The sequence below is a fragment of the Sinocyclocheilus anshuiensis genome, unplaced genomic scaffold, assembly GCF_001515605.1.
Source record: "Sinocyclocheilus anshuiensis isolate Anshui unplaced genomic scaffold, SAMN03320099.WGS_v1.1 scaffold1941, whole genome shotgun sequence".
NCBI lineage: Eukaryota > Metazoa > Chordata > Actinopteri > Cypriniformes > Cyprinidae > Sinocyclocheilus > Sinocyclocheilus anshuiensis.
In genome coordinates this window covers 415,281-431,394 of record NW_015536568.1, presented here as the reverse complement: position 1 = coordinate 431,394, position 16,114 = coordinate 415,281, and the positions used below count along the sequence as shown (strand labels likewise).

At 39.3% G+C, this 16,114-nt stretch overlaps 1 protein-coding gene across 3 annotated transcripts in view; it reads right to left on the bottom strand.

The window, feature by feature from the left end:
* Nucleotides 1-2,364: 2,364 nt before the first annotated feature.
* Nucleotides 2,365-16,114, bottom strand: part of LOC107702268 (NHS-like protein 2) — a 99,538-nt gene continuing 85,788 nt past the window's right edge. For 2 of the 3 annotated variants that reach the window (XM_016504529.1, XM_016504540.1), the window contains exons 3-8: nt 8,893-9,035; nt 8,239-8,428; nt 6,668-6,805; nt 3,899-6,388; nt 3,661-3,808; nt 2,365-2,703 (exon numbers count right to left, since the gene is read on the bottom strand). In XM_016504529.1, the coding sequence (XP_016360015.1) occupies nt 2,382-2,703; nt 3,661-3,808; nt 3,899-6,388; nt 6,668-6,805; nt 8,239-8,428; nt 8,893-9,035 (3,431 nt within the window). In that variant the 3' untranslated portion in view covers nt 2,365-2,381. The remainder of the gene's footprint in view (nt 2,704-3,660; nt 3,809-3,898; nt 6,389-6,667; nt 6,806-8,238; nt 8,429-8,892; nt 9,036-16,114) is intronic. The other variant, XM_016504535.1, reaches the window with a different exon arrangement.

The following is a 16,114-nucleotide window of genomic DNA, read 5'->3' as shown; positions in this document are numbered from 1 at the left end:
TATATATATATATATATATATATATATATATATATATATATCTCCAATGGATACTTGTCTCCCCTCTCTGGAATTTACATTATTGATGCACAAGGTTTCTAACAGTCCACTAAGGTACATTTCTTGAGTTACATTTGTTTTGCCCATATAATACCATCTCTTTCCACTGTCCTCCCTCTCTCTTTTACTTGTACCTGTGAGAGTACTGTTGACATTGATAGGGTTAAGCACAGAGTACACAAGAGTAGTGATAAATATTATAGTAGTAAATCCTAAAAAGAGTAAAAGAAACTCTGCATACTTCTACGGAAGTGCAATACCAAGGCATTTAAAAACACAGAGGCTTCACGCCAGAGTACAAGGCAAATAAACACTGGTTGTCAGACTTTTTTTTTCATTCACTAAACATTTAAAACAAGTGTCACACACTATTTTAATGTGGTGGTATTCTGTCTCTTTTTTCACGTTATGCTTTTCATATTGTCGGAATACCTGAAGGACTAGTCTGAGAAGATGAACATCAAGACAAGATCCATCTCGATCTTGTTCCAGACTTAAGAACAGATTTTTGCCAAGCACTTCCTCTCCTGGACTGCTGAGGGCGCTCCGGATCAGTAGCACCAGGTTTCTGTCCATTGTCTGATTGAGAGCCAGAAAAACAGTCACATGAGGAAGGGGAGCTTCATATGGAATGGTAAGAAGAAGCACTCTCTGAAGTCTCAGTCTCTGCGGCTGCCTGCTGTAGACCCTCCGTCTGCAGTAGCCGCCAAAATTCCCGTAATGAAGGATGATGATCAGTTTACCACAGGTGACCTGCTCAAGTCCTTGAGTGAATTACCACATTTGATCAAAGTCTACAAAGTCTTTGTGCATTCAAATGTCGATCTACATTTCGGTCTTGCAGTTTCGTGGAGGGCAACCATTAAAAAATTACTTTTCTATTAAGTTCTTTTTGGTCAAAAATTGAATCTAAACATAACACTGTTGAGCTCTGCCTCACCCTTTCCTAACATGCACAGGCATTCATTGCCAGTGCCGACAGAAGGGCAAATCGGATTCATCTTTGATGCATAGTCTGAAATGGACATAAAGTGAGAAACTTTGCACTTAGATTTGAATGTTCCTATGTCTTGAGAGATGATCTGGAATTGTGGTCATAAGTGTCTGTTTTTTCTGGAAAAAATGTGGATATATGAATTCGGTCATCTTTTTACCATCCATAGGCTTCAGTAAATCTCCTGCCTGATAGTTTGAGATTATACACTTAGACCGGTAGCCATGATGGGTTTCCTGAGTTGTAAAGAAACCACGGACAGATTTGATGCAATGGACAGCCAGAACCAAACCAATGACCCTCTGGTAACACTTACTGGACCCTCTTCTGTAGTCTAATGTCCCCCTCATGGACCATCACTTTCTGTGCTATTCCCTCATGTACCATCCACAAATTTTATTTTCAAAGGTATGTTTTGTCTATGACAATTTTGATTTGATGTAAGTTGTGCCCAAGCATAACTATATGCTGTCTGTTTACACTTTTGGCAGTGTGGGAAGATCTCTAGATGTGGGTTCAGATGTATTGCATTATAATGGTTCAATATGATCACTTCAATCCCTTGTGTGCTGTGAGCTTATAAAATAATAGGCAGTTTCCCAAGAATAGTCACAGATATAGACAGCTTTGTGTCTGTTGTGTCTTTGATCAAGCAGTTACATTTTCTTATATATATATTGTATATATAGTTTTTTTTATACAGATTAAATAAACTCAAGAAGACATTTAAATGGCCTTTCATATTTTTGGAAAAAAGAAAATGGAAAATAACAAATATAGCTTTTTGTCTTGTAAACTAGTTCCTGTACTGGTGAAAGTGCTTCATTTTAAGGGGTACCAGACCTTGCTTACAACCTTTGTGGAATGTTTCCGACTTGTGTCATACACTCCTCTCTCTGTGTGAGTTTGTGCAGTCTATTAAAACACAATTATCCTACTAAGACACTTTCTAGTCCACCACTGAAGTGGGCAGAGCAGGCTTTGGCCACAAATATAGGCTGGGCTCCTAAAATAGTGAACAGTCTGGAAATATTTCTTGATGTCAGTTTCCATTCAAGAGTTTCATCATCGCATCCATATTTCCAGAATAGCAGATTTCTATGCCATAATTTTGTATCAGTGGTGGGCTCAGTTTCCTTTAATACCGACTATACTCCACAAAAATCTTACATCAGAGTGATATCCCCTTGTCTGAAAGCAACAACTCAAACCCACTTAATTTCCTTCAGCATGAGGTCTTTGTAAATTAAACCATTTAGATGGGCAGTGGAGTGTAACAGAAAACCAGCCATATTGATATCCAGCATGTGGTTCTCTACAAGTGGAATCACTGGTCCTGTGGAGCTGGTTTTGGTGTGTTCGTTGCACTCCCATCTGGCTGTGACTGAGAGAACTCAGTGACTCGTCGTGCCAAGGGGTTTGTGCTCTTCAGCAACTCCATGGCAGAAACTCGGGTCCCGATGCTGGCTTTGCTGCTTCTCTTCTGGAGAAGAGCCATAAAGTTCTCATTTCGTGAGCTTGACCTAGGAGTGGTCCCGAGGCCCAGAGTTTGGAGGTCTGTGCTACTGCTTTTCACAGGTGAGACCAGACACTGCCTGCTTCCAAAAGAATCTGTTGGTTCCTTGCGACCAAGAACTTTCCTCTTTGACCTAGAAAAAAGGCAAAACAATGCAAATGTTTTATAACCGTTTACACCAGGGTTCCTCAAATCCGGACTTGGAGGGCCACTGCCCTGCAGAGTTTAACTCCAACCCTAATTAAAGACACCTTATGAGTTACTGATTTGAAATAAACCTCAGAACAGTGACCCTCCAGGTTTGGATGTAAGAGTTTATGATGGCTGGCTAATTAATCCATTTCCTATTTATGTTACTTTAAGAGCTACTGTTATTTAGTTAATAAATATATTAAATATGTTTTTTGGACAAAGAAAGATGATTTAAATTAGAAGGCATCACAGACAGATTTTTATCAAATGGTCAGCAATTAAATTAATAAAAAATAAATTTTTAGCAATCAATTTTGCATTTTTGCATTAAAATACATTTTGGGGGCAGTCGTGGCCTAATGGATAGAGAGTCGGACTTGTAACCCGAAGGTCACGGGTTCGAGTCTCAGGTCCGACAGGAATTGTTGGTGGGGGGAGTGAAAAACCGGCGTTCTCTCCACCTTCAATACCATGGCTGAGGTGAGACCCTTGAGCAAGGCACCGTACCCCCAACTGCTCCCCGGGCGCGACAGCATTGGCTGCCCACTGCTCCGGCTGTGTGTTCGCAGTATGTGTGTGTGTTTGTTCACTACTCACTGCTGTGTGTGTGTGCACTTGGATGGGTTAAATGCAGAGCACAAATTCCGAGTATGGGTCACCATACTTGGCCACACGTCACTTCACTTTCACTTTCAATTTATCTTATACTGATAATTTTTTTCAGTTGGACATGGAAAATTAAGTGGCTAATTGGTGACCTCTGCACTGGAAGACATAGTCCCAGATAATCCAGTACAAGACCATATCGGCATATGTTATGCCAAATTATACCAAAGTAATTCTAGTTAGAGAGAAATAGATAAATAAATCAGTATGAATGTTAAAGTACAAATTATACCTGTGTATGATGGTAAAGAGATCCTCAGTGGTGTGAGTTGTGGGCGTGTGGACAAAAACATCATCGTCTGTTTCCTCTGTAATGTGTAGTTCAGTCTTGTCAGCTGCAGAGTTGTTCTCTTCCAGTATTTCTGTTTCTGCATATGTTTCTGTGAAGCAGCATAGAAGAATATAAATTAAGCCCAGATTGATTATGCCTAGAAAGATATCTTAACTGAACGTGTAAACAAATGTTTAACCTGTTACTGTCTCTGCTGGAGGTGCCTCTCTTTCTGTAATTTGATGAGAATCTGAATCTTTTGAACTGTCCTCTTCACCTACCATATCATTCTCTTGATTTCCAAAGGTCTCACAACTTTCTGAATTTTTATGGTTTGCATGATCCCTTGCAGGATCATCTTGATCTTCATCTTTAAGCAAATCACCCTCAATGTCAGATGCTGATGGACATGTAGGTGGCTGGGAGTTGCTGTCGGAGAGTAGAGTTTGCCTTTCTGCCCCGCCATTGGTCTGGATGCTTGGAGAGGGCAGAAGAAGGACATTGGGCTTTTTCGGCACCGGAGGAGGTACCTTGGGCTTCCTTTTGTCTAATTCCGCTAAACAGGTTATCGTCATTCTATTTGGAAGAGTCTTACTTTTGTCCTCTCTCTCTGGGCTACTTGGGGATGGAAGATCTTCTTCAATAGGAATCCCATGCTCCAGATCAAACTCAGGGAGAGGAGGTACATGGCTGTGGAGTGGCTCTTGCGGGGCTATTGCAGATGTGCTGAGTGAGGACTGAGCTGGTCTCTTAGGTTTGGGCTTTCTTACAACCATATAGATGTTACCCACAGGCATGGGTCGGTCCACAGGGGAAGCTGGAGGAGATTCAGGTGCCAGAGGGGAGGATGAGGGAGATTTAAGCATCAAGTTCATGGGTCGTTTAGGTAGAGGCGGCTTCATTGCAACTGGTGGCTTTGACTGTTTTGTGTTCGAGGGAGTAATAGGAGGGCTGAGATCTCGACTTTGCTCTTCCTCTATAATGTCAGAAGAGCCATCAGGACTGTCCTCAAGTTCTGAACGGCTTACTGAACGAAGTCGGATGTTTCGCAAGTCTGTTGTTGTAACCATAGGAAGTGAAGACTGACTAGGGCTCAGTTTACCTGGTTTGTTGGCTGTAGATGTGTCAGAGTGGCGTCGGCTGGCTTTCAGCTTGGGTTTGACAGAGGACAGATCCAGTTGAGAGTTTGCAGGTAGTTCAAATGAAAGACGTGAACGTGATTTATCCTTTGCAGAAGCTGGGAGGGAAGATTTACGTTCTGGAATCTTTGGGCGCATCTTGCAGCCAACTGGAGAAGGTCCAGTGATGAGGGTGTTTGATATAGTTGGGGTTGGAGTTTCAGACTGGCTTGAGTAGCCACTGGATGGGGACATGAGGCATGGGGGCTTGAAGGGGGATACCTTGGTCTCAGCCTCAATGGAGAGCAGGGATGGAGACGTGGCTCGTGAGGTTGAGGGTGAATTTAGGGATTCTGAGCTACCTCGCACCTTCATGCACTCAATCACTGTGGTACCTGTGGCTGTGCTTGAACCCGACAGTGAGCGGTAGGGATCATTGTTGGACTTCCACTCGTTAAGCTGCCAGTGAGGAGGAAACCCAAGCTCTGTATCCCTGTCAGCAGGCTGAGAAATATCAGAAGATGTCTCCAAGCTACTGTGGGCCTGATCTGTGTCGTCCTCAGGCTTGATAATTAGGAACTCTGGCTGGAATGAATCTTGAATATGGTGATCCCGAGGGATAACAAGACTTTTGGGTCTGCCATCTCTAAAGTGTCCTTCACTGTGGTAGGAGCCCATTCCTCCGACCTCTGATAGGTTCTTCATCAGGGATACACTACGTACTGGAGGTGGTGGCTTTTTCTTAGATTTCTTTAGTGAGATACTACGTGAGTGTGGCCTTAGTCGACCATCCGGAAGAAAGTCCGAACCTGTGGTCACAGAAACGTTATCAGTGCTCGTGCTATCCTCTGAGCTGTTGCTCGGATATAACAGGGCATAACTCTCACCCTCTGGAACAACAGGGACAGCTTCACCTGGAGAGCATATATTATCTGCTGAGCAAAATGATCCAGAGTCTGTTGGTGTTGAAAGTGAACGTTCACGGAACCTGAAGACATTGGACCAGGCTGACCTCTTCTCCTGATCACTTTTGTTATTTCCCATGCCTGCAGTGGAAGCTGCCCCCTCAGTGTCATTCCGTTTCCTTACAGGAACACCACCCCCCTGTGTGGACACTGTATACACCCGGTGTCCACATGGTTCCGAGATGGAGGTGAATGAGCTGGAATGTGACGCTGAGCTCATGGAGAGACCTGAACTGGTCTGGGATGGACAGATAAAACCACCTCCGTCACCTCCAGGTGTTAGCATTCCAGTTTTAGATATTGGTTGCTTGGAAGCAGGGCTGGTAACCAAGGCATAGTTGTAAGAGTCATTCCAGGAAGGAGAAAAAGTAGAACCTTTTGGGCCATTCCAGGAGGGGCTTGGGCACATCAGAGTGGCATGATCCATCATGCCTGATGGGGTCTTTGGGGATGGGGGGACACTGTACTCCAGGTCACTCTGTGTCTTCCGAAGGGGAATATGCTGTTGGCCTGTGTTCTCGGTAGTTGGCTCCAAAGATCTGGGTTGAGAGGATCCAGGGTAACAGGCACCTTGTATTAGATCAACAGCAAGAATTTTGCTGTCACCTAAAGACAAAATAGTTTTTTAAAAAGGAGTTTAAAACAGAAGTTTGCTGTCTATACTTAGATACGTTTTTGTAAAGATTCTAAAAGATATCATTCAGAATATTGTTAACTTAAACAAGTTTGTCAAAGCCTATGTGTGGCTCTAACAAACATTAAATTTTGGATTTACAAATTACTCTAGGTGGAAATCATTGGTCAGTGCCCATTGTCTTTTTCCTGTTTATTTCCTTTTGCACTCTTTGACCCTGTCAGTAACTTGCCTAACTTCCTGTTAGTCACCTTGGCAGTGCAGCGTGACATCAGGGCCTGCAACCACACTCCTCGGGCGGCGAACGGTCTTTGGGTTGACCGCTGAATCAGTTCTAAAGGCGGCCCGCAGTTCGCTGCGCTGTGCGGAGTGCTTATCAAAGCACTGGCCTGAGGCAAGATATGAGATACCAGCTGTCAGGCTAACTGACAGTCTTAAGTCAGATAAATTGTTACCTTAAAATGGTCGCATAAAAGGTATATTATTAAATACATGTTCGGATTAGGCTGAAAAACATTAGCTATGACGGCCTAATCAGACTTGAGTAAAGGCAATGACAAGCATTCTGGTCATTTATGAAAAAAAACATTTTATGGATAAAAGCAATAGCCAACATGAGATAGATGGTTAGCTGGAGACTTGATCATGGTGCCTGATTGATCTGGAGAAATGAAATCAGACAATGGACACTGGATAATACATCAAAACAAGAGCTGGATATCGACTAAGCACTACCCAATGGCAGATCTATGTAACTTTCTATAATTTCTGTGGGACAATACAATGCTGATGTGTTTTCAAGCACTGCATTGACTGGGTGTTTAATCATTTTAAACACCCGGTGCAGGAGGGAGTGCTGTGATAAATGGTCCACCATTCCACAATGATGAAAAGAACTGAACATAATGTTCTAATTAAACCCAGTTCTCACTATGTTCTTTTCATGGATACCCCTTGTGTCTCTCAGAAAACAGCTCTCCCAACGAAACCTCATTACCTCCCAACATGTGAGCTGGCTTCATTCATGAAAATACCAACAACAAGGAGGTGAAAAAAACCTTTCTTCCTCTGGCCCTGTTACTCCCACCCATCCGCTACAGTTCTCTCTCTCTCTCACTCACTCTCTGTCTGTCTCTCACTCTATGCAGCTTTTTCTGCACCTCCTAGCTAAGCGAAGGAGGGAGAGCTGCATGTTGCCATAGCAACAGCTACCTGTTCATTATCTTTTGCGGGTGAAGAGCAGCACCACTTTGGGAATCAGACTCCAGGCTGCCTAAGCACAGCATTATCTGTGTTTACAGATCCAGCCACCTCTCTACTATGTCCAGGGCAGAGAGGGGAGCAGGAAGGTAGTCAGGGGGTTAGATGGGTGTGGGACAGAGAGGGAAAGTGACGTCTTGCTTTAAAAAACAGGGTGACAGCTAGAGAGAGGAGCAAATGCTTTAACATTTTAAGTACATTCATAAGAAATCGTATCTGATCTGTGAACTCTTTGGAAAGAGAGCATAAGAACTGAGAAACAGGGTTGTCTGTGGTGATGATGATGGTGATGATAATGTGATTTAATTTGCAAGATCTAAAACATCCAACACTATTTCAGGTAACCTAGGACCTGATAGGAGACACTATTGTTCAGTCTATGCTGTACACAGCAAAACATTCTCACCACTTGATATGGACTCATTTCATCAAAAAAGCAAACATCTAATAAATTGTGGAAAGTTCTTAACATAAATTACACATCAATGACACCTCCAAACACGTCGGACTCTAAAAAGACTTTCGAAGTATACAGATACACTCAACATGACAGTATGCCAACCTGTGATCTCAATGGGTACAAGGTGAGCCGGAGTATGTCGGCCCAGGTACCAGCGAGGTTTCTCTGCAACAGGTGGACTCAGTGATGCATTCCAGCCTAGAAGTGACTTCTCTGAACCACAGGGGGTCGGGTCCTGCGCCCGGACCCCTAATGTTGTGGTCTCATCCTCACACACCTGCTTATTTGCAGGCTAAAGAGAGAGAGAGAGAGAAAATGAGAGTATGAATATAAAACAATATGATTAATTCCTAATTTTGTATTTGTAATGATTTGTATTATTACCCAAATTATGTATTCATTTAAACACTTAATTTATAAATATGGATTTTTGGTAAATGTGAATGATTATATAATTCGTTTTAATAATTAATATTCTTTATATTCAAACATTGAATTGAGTTTTTATCTTTTTAACAGATGAATTGGCAGGATGTTTAAATTACGGCTTATTTACATGCTCAAAACCACCGACACAGAGAAGCCTGTAGCGGTTTTCACTCAGGCGACAAACCACATCTAATTAGATTTGCAAACTTTACAGAAAACAAATGAGTTTGTTGGTGGCACACAAGTCAGAATCCAGTGACTTAATAAAAGCCAAAGTTACTAGTTTCATCAGTGTAAGAGCTAATAAGACAGCATACAAGTAGTTACCACAAAGACGAACTCCGTCTTCTTGTTGTTGAGTGAGGAAGGGGATCGGCTGAGGGTGGTTGACGTGTCCTCCGAGCTCTGAGAGGAGGGGTGTCTGAATGTCTGTCCTGTCACTCTGTTATCATACAACTGCTCCTCAAAATCTGAGTAGACACAGACACAACATGCTAGTTTTACAGCTAGCAACAGCTCTAAGAGACACTGAAATCAATTAATGAAATCTCTCTCCCTCTTCGTCAGAAATGTTCCCTAGGGCTCTTGTAAACAGAATGATTACCATTACATTCATTCCAAGGACTCCCCTCACAAGACCCCACCCCATTCTTGTATCCATTTTAATCCCCCAAAACATTCTCCCCTCCCACTATATACTCAAAAACACACATACAGAAACACTGGATTTATGTCTTTATCCTTTACTGTTCAGTAAGTAGGCACTGATTTGGCTATACTAGTGAGAGCCGAATTTTTAAAAATGTCCTCAAATGTCAAATACTCCCTTGTGAGGACATTTAGGTTGTTGAAAGGCTCATAAATCGGCCAAATCTTGAAATCTAAAAATGTCAACAGGATTACTGCTAGGGTTAGGTTAAGTGTAAGTTATTAGTGAATGCCATCTTAGTATATAAAACATTTTTTCTATTTGAGGTCCTCAATAATATGGTCTGTGTGTGCGATGGTGTTTAGGGGGGTTGATCCCTCTGTTTCCGAACTGGGATGCTGCACTCTTAGACTTGGGGTTGCCTAGCAATGGCGGGCTGTCTAAGACAATGGCATACCTCCGGAGTCAACAATAGCCCCAAGTTTAGCCTTGTTGAGTAGAGCCCTCTTCACATGCTGGGACAGAGCCGAAAAGAGCACACAGTTGAAATCCTAAACCTCCACTAAAATAAGATTGAGACTTCAGCAAAACTACAGCCTAGCAACTTTTAAATATGTGGTGGCATTTTATTTATCATGCTGAATGGAGACAGTTCTATTCCAGGAATGAATCTTGACCAGATGGCGTTCAAATCGCTACACTAATGAGATACAATCCTTCAGTTAGCCTTAGACCCCAAGTTACTCAAGGAAACACTTGCACTGCAAAGATTGGTGGACCAAACTATGCAATCTGCTGTGTAAAGTTCCATGGAAAGCAAAGAGAAATATAAAAAAGACAGTTGTGTTTTGGAATGCGTTATGACTATTACTTCCCTGCAGCTGTAACAAGAACCAACTTCTGCAAACACAGGCCAGCTTGCAAAGCATTCTACACTAGGGTTACAAAATTCCGGGAATTTTCAAGACCGTTAAATTTCCATGGGAATTAACGGGGATATATGGGAATTAACGGGAATATATGGGAATCAATGGGAATAAACTGAGAATTTTCAAAATTGCAGGAGCTGGGAACTTAAATGTAGATGAGAAAAAAATCTTGCAGCGTAATCTTGGTTAAAACAACCAGATTGAATGTAATTTCAGTTGAATTTCTACCCTACTCATTGCTCAATCACATGCACACAGCACACTGCTTACTGCAGGGCTATTGAGGCCACACCCCCTACATGCACTGTGCATTCCTCCATAGCATGCACAGATCATTTCTTCAATCCTGCACACAAAATATCAAAATGTCCATCTTGGTGAATATTCATGTAAATTACTTAAATATTATAAAAAATATGTTTAAAACTTACTTGTGCTGTGTGTAAGCTACTGTGCAACTAAAGTATACAATTGTAAAAACAAATACACTGACTGAGCAAACATTTATGTTAGATAATAATAAAAAGAACTGTCTAAAAATGACCCTCGCCGACACACAATCCCCCTAGTCACCTAAAGGGGGAATTCCCCTCCATTTTCTCTGAAGCCACTCTTGCTGCATTTGAGCCCAAGGACTACATCGAAGTTTTGATTTTACTTGGGCAAATATATTTGATCTGTGGTATTCAAGTTTAACTAGCAAATACCAAAAAGAGTTTATACAATAGCTAGCTAGCCAGTAAATCAGATATGAAAAATCTAAGTTAGCACTATTTCATTGACAATTTATGAGGCTAGGTATCATGTGCTAGCTAGCTCAAGCTGTGATGCTCTTTCTTCTACCTTTTGCTATCCAGTTTTCTGTTTTCATACAGAAGTACAGTACTGCTCAAAAGTTTGGACACATTACTATTTTTAATGTTTTTAATAGTGCTGTCAAACGATTAATCGCATTCAAAATAAACGTTTTTGTTTACATAATATATGTGTGTATACTGTGTATGTTTATTATGTATATATAAATACAAACATATGCATGTATATATTTAAAAAATGTTATGTTTATATATTAAATATATTTATATATAATCAGAATCAGAATCAGAATGAGCTTTATTGCCAGGTATGTTTACACATACGAGGAATTTGTTTTCGTGACAGAAGCTTCCGCAGTGTAACAGAATAGTGACAGAACAAAAAACACAGATAATAATTAAAAAAAAAATAGAACAAGTAAATAAGGATCGTCCGTTTTGTTGGGTAGAGAGCGGAGGTTTGCCAGATGGATGCTAGGCAACGGCGTTCTGAATCCGCGCTGCCTGAGCTTCACGAGCGCGCCGCCTCGTTTCCCCCGTCTGCGTGTCCTGAAGCGCTTGATCAGCTCCGCAGCTCCCCCAGCAAAACATCAGAATAGTCGAAAACCGGTGAAATATCGGGTGGTGTGTACTGCCGAATGTCCAGCAATTCGTCTCTGGTGAAACTGATTGCAGGGATATAACTAAAGACAGGACAAACTAACAAAAACATAAAAACAACTGCGGAGCACGCCACGGAGGCAGCCATCAGCGTCGGCACCATCTTCCAGTTTTTATATAAAATATAAGAATATAAATATGTATATACATGTAAATGTTTTCAAAATATATACTGTATGTGTGTGTATTTATATATACATAATAAATATACACAGTAAACATACATATATTATGTAAACAAAAACTTTTATTTTGGATGCGATTAATCGCGATTAATCGTTTGACAGCACTAGTTTCTAAACATCACATCTCATACTCTTCAAGCCTTCATTTGATCAAAAATAACATTTGTAATATTGTGAATTTTTAATTGAAAACTTTAATATTGTGAAGTATTATTACAATTTAAAATGTTTGTTTTCTGTTTTAATATACTTTAAAATATAATGTATTTCTGTGATGCAAAGCTGAATTTTCAGCATCATTACTCCAGTCTTCAGTGTCACATGATCCTTCAGAAATCATTCTAATATGCTGATTTATTATCAATTATCAATTTGTTTTATTACCTGTGATACTTTCTCAATATTATTTGATGAATTAAAAGTAAAATAAAAAAAAAAAGAACAGCATTTATTTAAAATAGAAATCCTTTTTAACAATACACTACAGTTCAAAAGTTTGGGGTCAGTAATTTTTGTCTTTTTTTTAAGAAATTAATATTTTATTCAACAATGATGTGTTAAATTGACTCATATTGTTAGAAAGGATTTCTATTTTGAATAAATGCTGTTCTTTTTACGTTTTTATGCATCATTATATCCCGAAAAAGCATCGCAGATTCCAAAATAATCCTAAAATTTCATTTTTAAAATTGTTATTACTTTGCATGCATGTCAGCTTATGATCAAACAAAATGTTTATATTTATGTTTGTATATGATAGTTTCTATAACTTTCCCCAAAATTTCCAATTAATTCCCATAAATATCTGTAAATTCCCATTAATTCCTGTTAAGTTTCCAACTTGGAATATTTCCAACATTTCCCAGACGAAGTTCCCATGGAAAGTTTCCATGGAAATATTTTCCACCCCTTTGCAACCCTATTCTACACACAAACCACAGAGCAAATTCCTCTTTAATATACATAACTATCCTCACTTTTCCAAACAGTCTGCTATCAGGGGCGTTTCCTCCAAGAAGGCGAGGGAGGCATTGCCGCCTCAAAATATTGGATGAGAAAAAAAATTCAGTCACGTGAGAGGAGGCAATGCCTCCATCGCAATATGATTGGATATCACTGGTTATGTTTGGCTGTGATTGGTTCATGCGATAAATCCCTCCTCCTCCATCCGCGAATCAGTCTGAATGAACAATATAATGGCATTAGTGGGAAGACTAATAAAAAAGTAAGTAAACAACTACCACTTTGTTAAATCAAAATAAGACTTAAAATGATTTGTGGGACTTTTTAGTGAATAATTAGCTTGGTGAAATTTAAAGTAAATCTCAGTGTCTGTGACCAGTATTTACCAAGCTTTGATGACTGATGATCCGAAAAATTCAAAAATAGTTTAAAGTTAACTATTAAAAAGAAAAGCTGAACACAAGTTCACAAACACATTTTATTGTTTCAGTTGTTACTGCCTTGAGTTATTATTTTGGAATAAATGTAAAATGCTTAAAAACACTAACTTGATGAGATCCATACTTGGCTTTAATAAACATAATATTGATTACTGTATTACAAAAATAAAACAACGCTCGTATTACAAAGTATAACATTAAAAAGGTGTATAAATCACTCGTTTTTCTAAAGTAACACTCACACTGTAGTGTTATCTGTATGCACCAAGGGTCTGAGAGTAACGCAATGTCAAGCAGACTTGACTTAATGTAATTTTTTTTTTCTTTTTCTGATAGTGTAAGTAATGTTTATTTAACAAAGAAAATGTGACTGGGACATTAATTTACATTTGATTAAAAAAAGGGAAAACTGTGACTAAGGAGTCATTAAATTAATCGAATTGACTTAAAGGCTTCTACATTGTTACAAAAAAATAAAATAAAATGTAATAAAAATGTAAAACATTCTCTTCATAAAAAATCCTAAAAAATAAATAAATAAATAAATAAATAAAAGTATCACAGATTCCAAAAATTAATCTGCAAAACTATTTTCAACATAGATAATAAGAAATGTTTCTTGAGCATTAAATCAGCATTTTAGAATGATTTCTGAAGGATCATGTGACAATAAAGACTGGAGTAATGGCTGCTGAGAATTCAGCTTTACCATCAAAGTAATGTATTACATTTTAAATATAGTAAAATAGAAAAATTATTTTAAATTGTAATAATATTTCACAACATTACTGTATTTTACTGTATTTCCGATCCAATACATGAAGACTTGTTGAGCACAAGAGACTTCTTTTAAAAATGTATTTTAAAAAATCTTACTGACCCCAAACTTTTGAATGGTATTGTAATAAATAAAGTTCAGCAAAGTTGCTTATGATAATTTAAAGACTTGCAAAATGTGAGAATTACAATGGATGCAGCTAAGCATTCTTTGAAATTCATCCAACCAAGAGAGAAGAAAGTAAACTAGATAGAGTGTCAGAACTCACCAAAACACTGGTTGGTTCATACAAGCCTCAGTGGAAAGGTAGGCTTCAAAGACCAATATGAAAACTTCAAAGATGATGTATACCAGAGTACCAGAAGCATCAGCAAGACTGAGTAAGTGTGTATATATGTCTGTGTGTGTGTGTGAAGGTATTTCAAAAGCACTCTCCCCTCCTCCCCTGACCTGCCAGTCAGTAAAACTAATGGGACTCAAACATCTCCATTCTTATCAGCCAATCAAATGGCTCGCCTAGACAAAATGCCAACCACTCAAGCGTGAATGAGTGGTCATGAATGACCTCAAAGCATTGCCTAACAAGATGCTCACTGAAAACCACCCATTTATTACATATGGGTCACTCCTTTTCTTGTGTATGCAGTAGAGGAATGGAAGAGGTCAAGAGCAACAATGCCCCTTTTCTTATCAATTTGGGCAGTTTTTGTCTGGTCTGTTTTCCATTTGGTCTTTGTTTCTGTGAAGTAAATTTTAAATGTAATCATTTTCAAATTAATCATGTATGTTTATATAAAGTATGTTTTAAGGAACAGAAATGCTCTAACCTTTAGTAGCATTGCAATAATGAAACATGGACAAGACAAGACGGCTAGATGTCTGAAAAAAACTAATAACGATACAATCTCATGATTTGAGGAACAAGCTGATTTGCCATACAAGTGAACCAATCATATTAGAGGAAAATGATGTAACGTGACAATGTTACCTTGGCTATGTACCTTTCTTATATAAACTGTTGTATCCTTGATGCTGGGGATTCTCATTGATTGGTATGAGGTCCTCCAGGCCATGATTAAAGCATATTCATGGGCATTGTTTGGAGTCTGTCTGGCTACTGCTTCGCAGCAGGTGTAGTGGAACACTAGAGATCCTAGTCCCAAGTGATAGTGTTCAAAAGAGGCAAGACATTGCCTCACTCAGTAGGGTGTCGCCAGCAGACGCGCTAGAGTATAAACTTTGAAATTTTCATCACTAGACGCTCAGTGTCGCCAGTAGATGCTCTCAGCTAAACTTAAGTCAGGGGAAATGCGTAGGGGAATTTCTACTACATTTCTCGTGCATAACTGAACAAAAATAATTTATAAGCATGGGGGGATGGGATATAAATACAATATCACTGATTAGCTTAAGCACTATGGAAGCATAATCTCTTTAATGTTGTCGGGCCCCTTAGTTGGCTAACATTATATGAGTATGAAAGTGAAAGATAAGGACAAGACACAGTGCTGTTATCACATCAAATATTGTGATAATTTCACAAAAGAATTAATAATAACAATAATAATAATATAGTTTAGAAAATTTTAAATAGATAACCATGCTACAAAAAGATAAACCAGCTACATCAATATACAAACGTATTGATGTACTAGGCCTATATATAAACATTTTTAGTTAAAGGGGTCAAATGATGTTGCTAAAAAGAACATTACGTTGTGTATTTGGTGTAATGCAATGTGTTTATGCGGTTTAAGGTTAAAAAAACACGTGATTTTCCACATAATGTACATTATTGTTGCTGCTCTATGCCCCGCCTTTCTGAAACGGGTTGATTTTTACAAAGCTCATCGGTCTGAAAAGCGAGGTGTGCTCTGATTTGCCAGCTATCCAGTGCGTTGTGATTGGCCGAATACCTCAAGCATGTGACGGAAAAGCCCCTTACCATACTGTGATGCCGTGTCCCGGCGCCATGAGACAAAACCAATAAAACCCTTTACAAACGAGGCATTTGTTGCATCCAGTGGGGACATAATTACTGATTATAATGACTTATACTGTCTTTTTACGTGTTGCGTTGCATCTCGCGCCGCGTAAACATAAAACCATGTCTGCATTTGTGATCGGAGA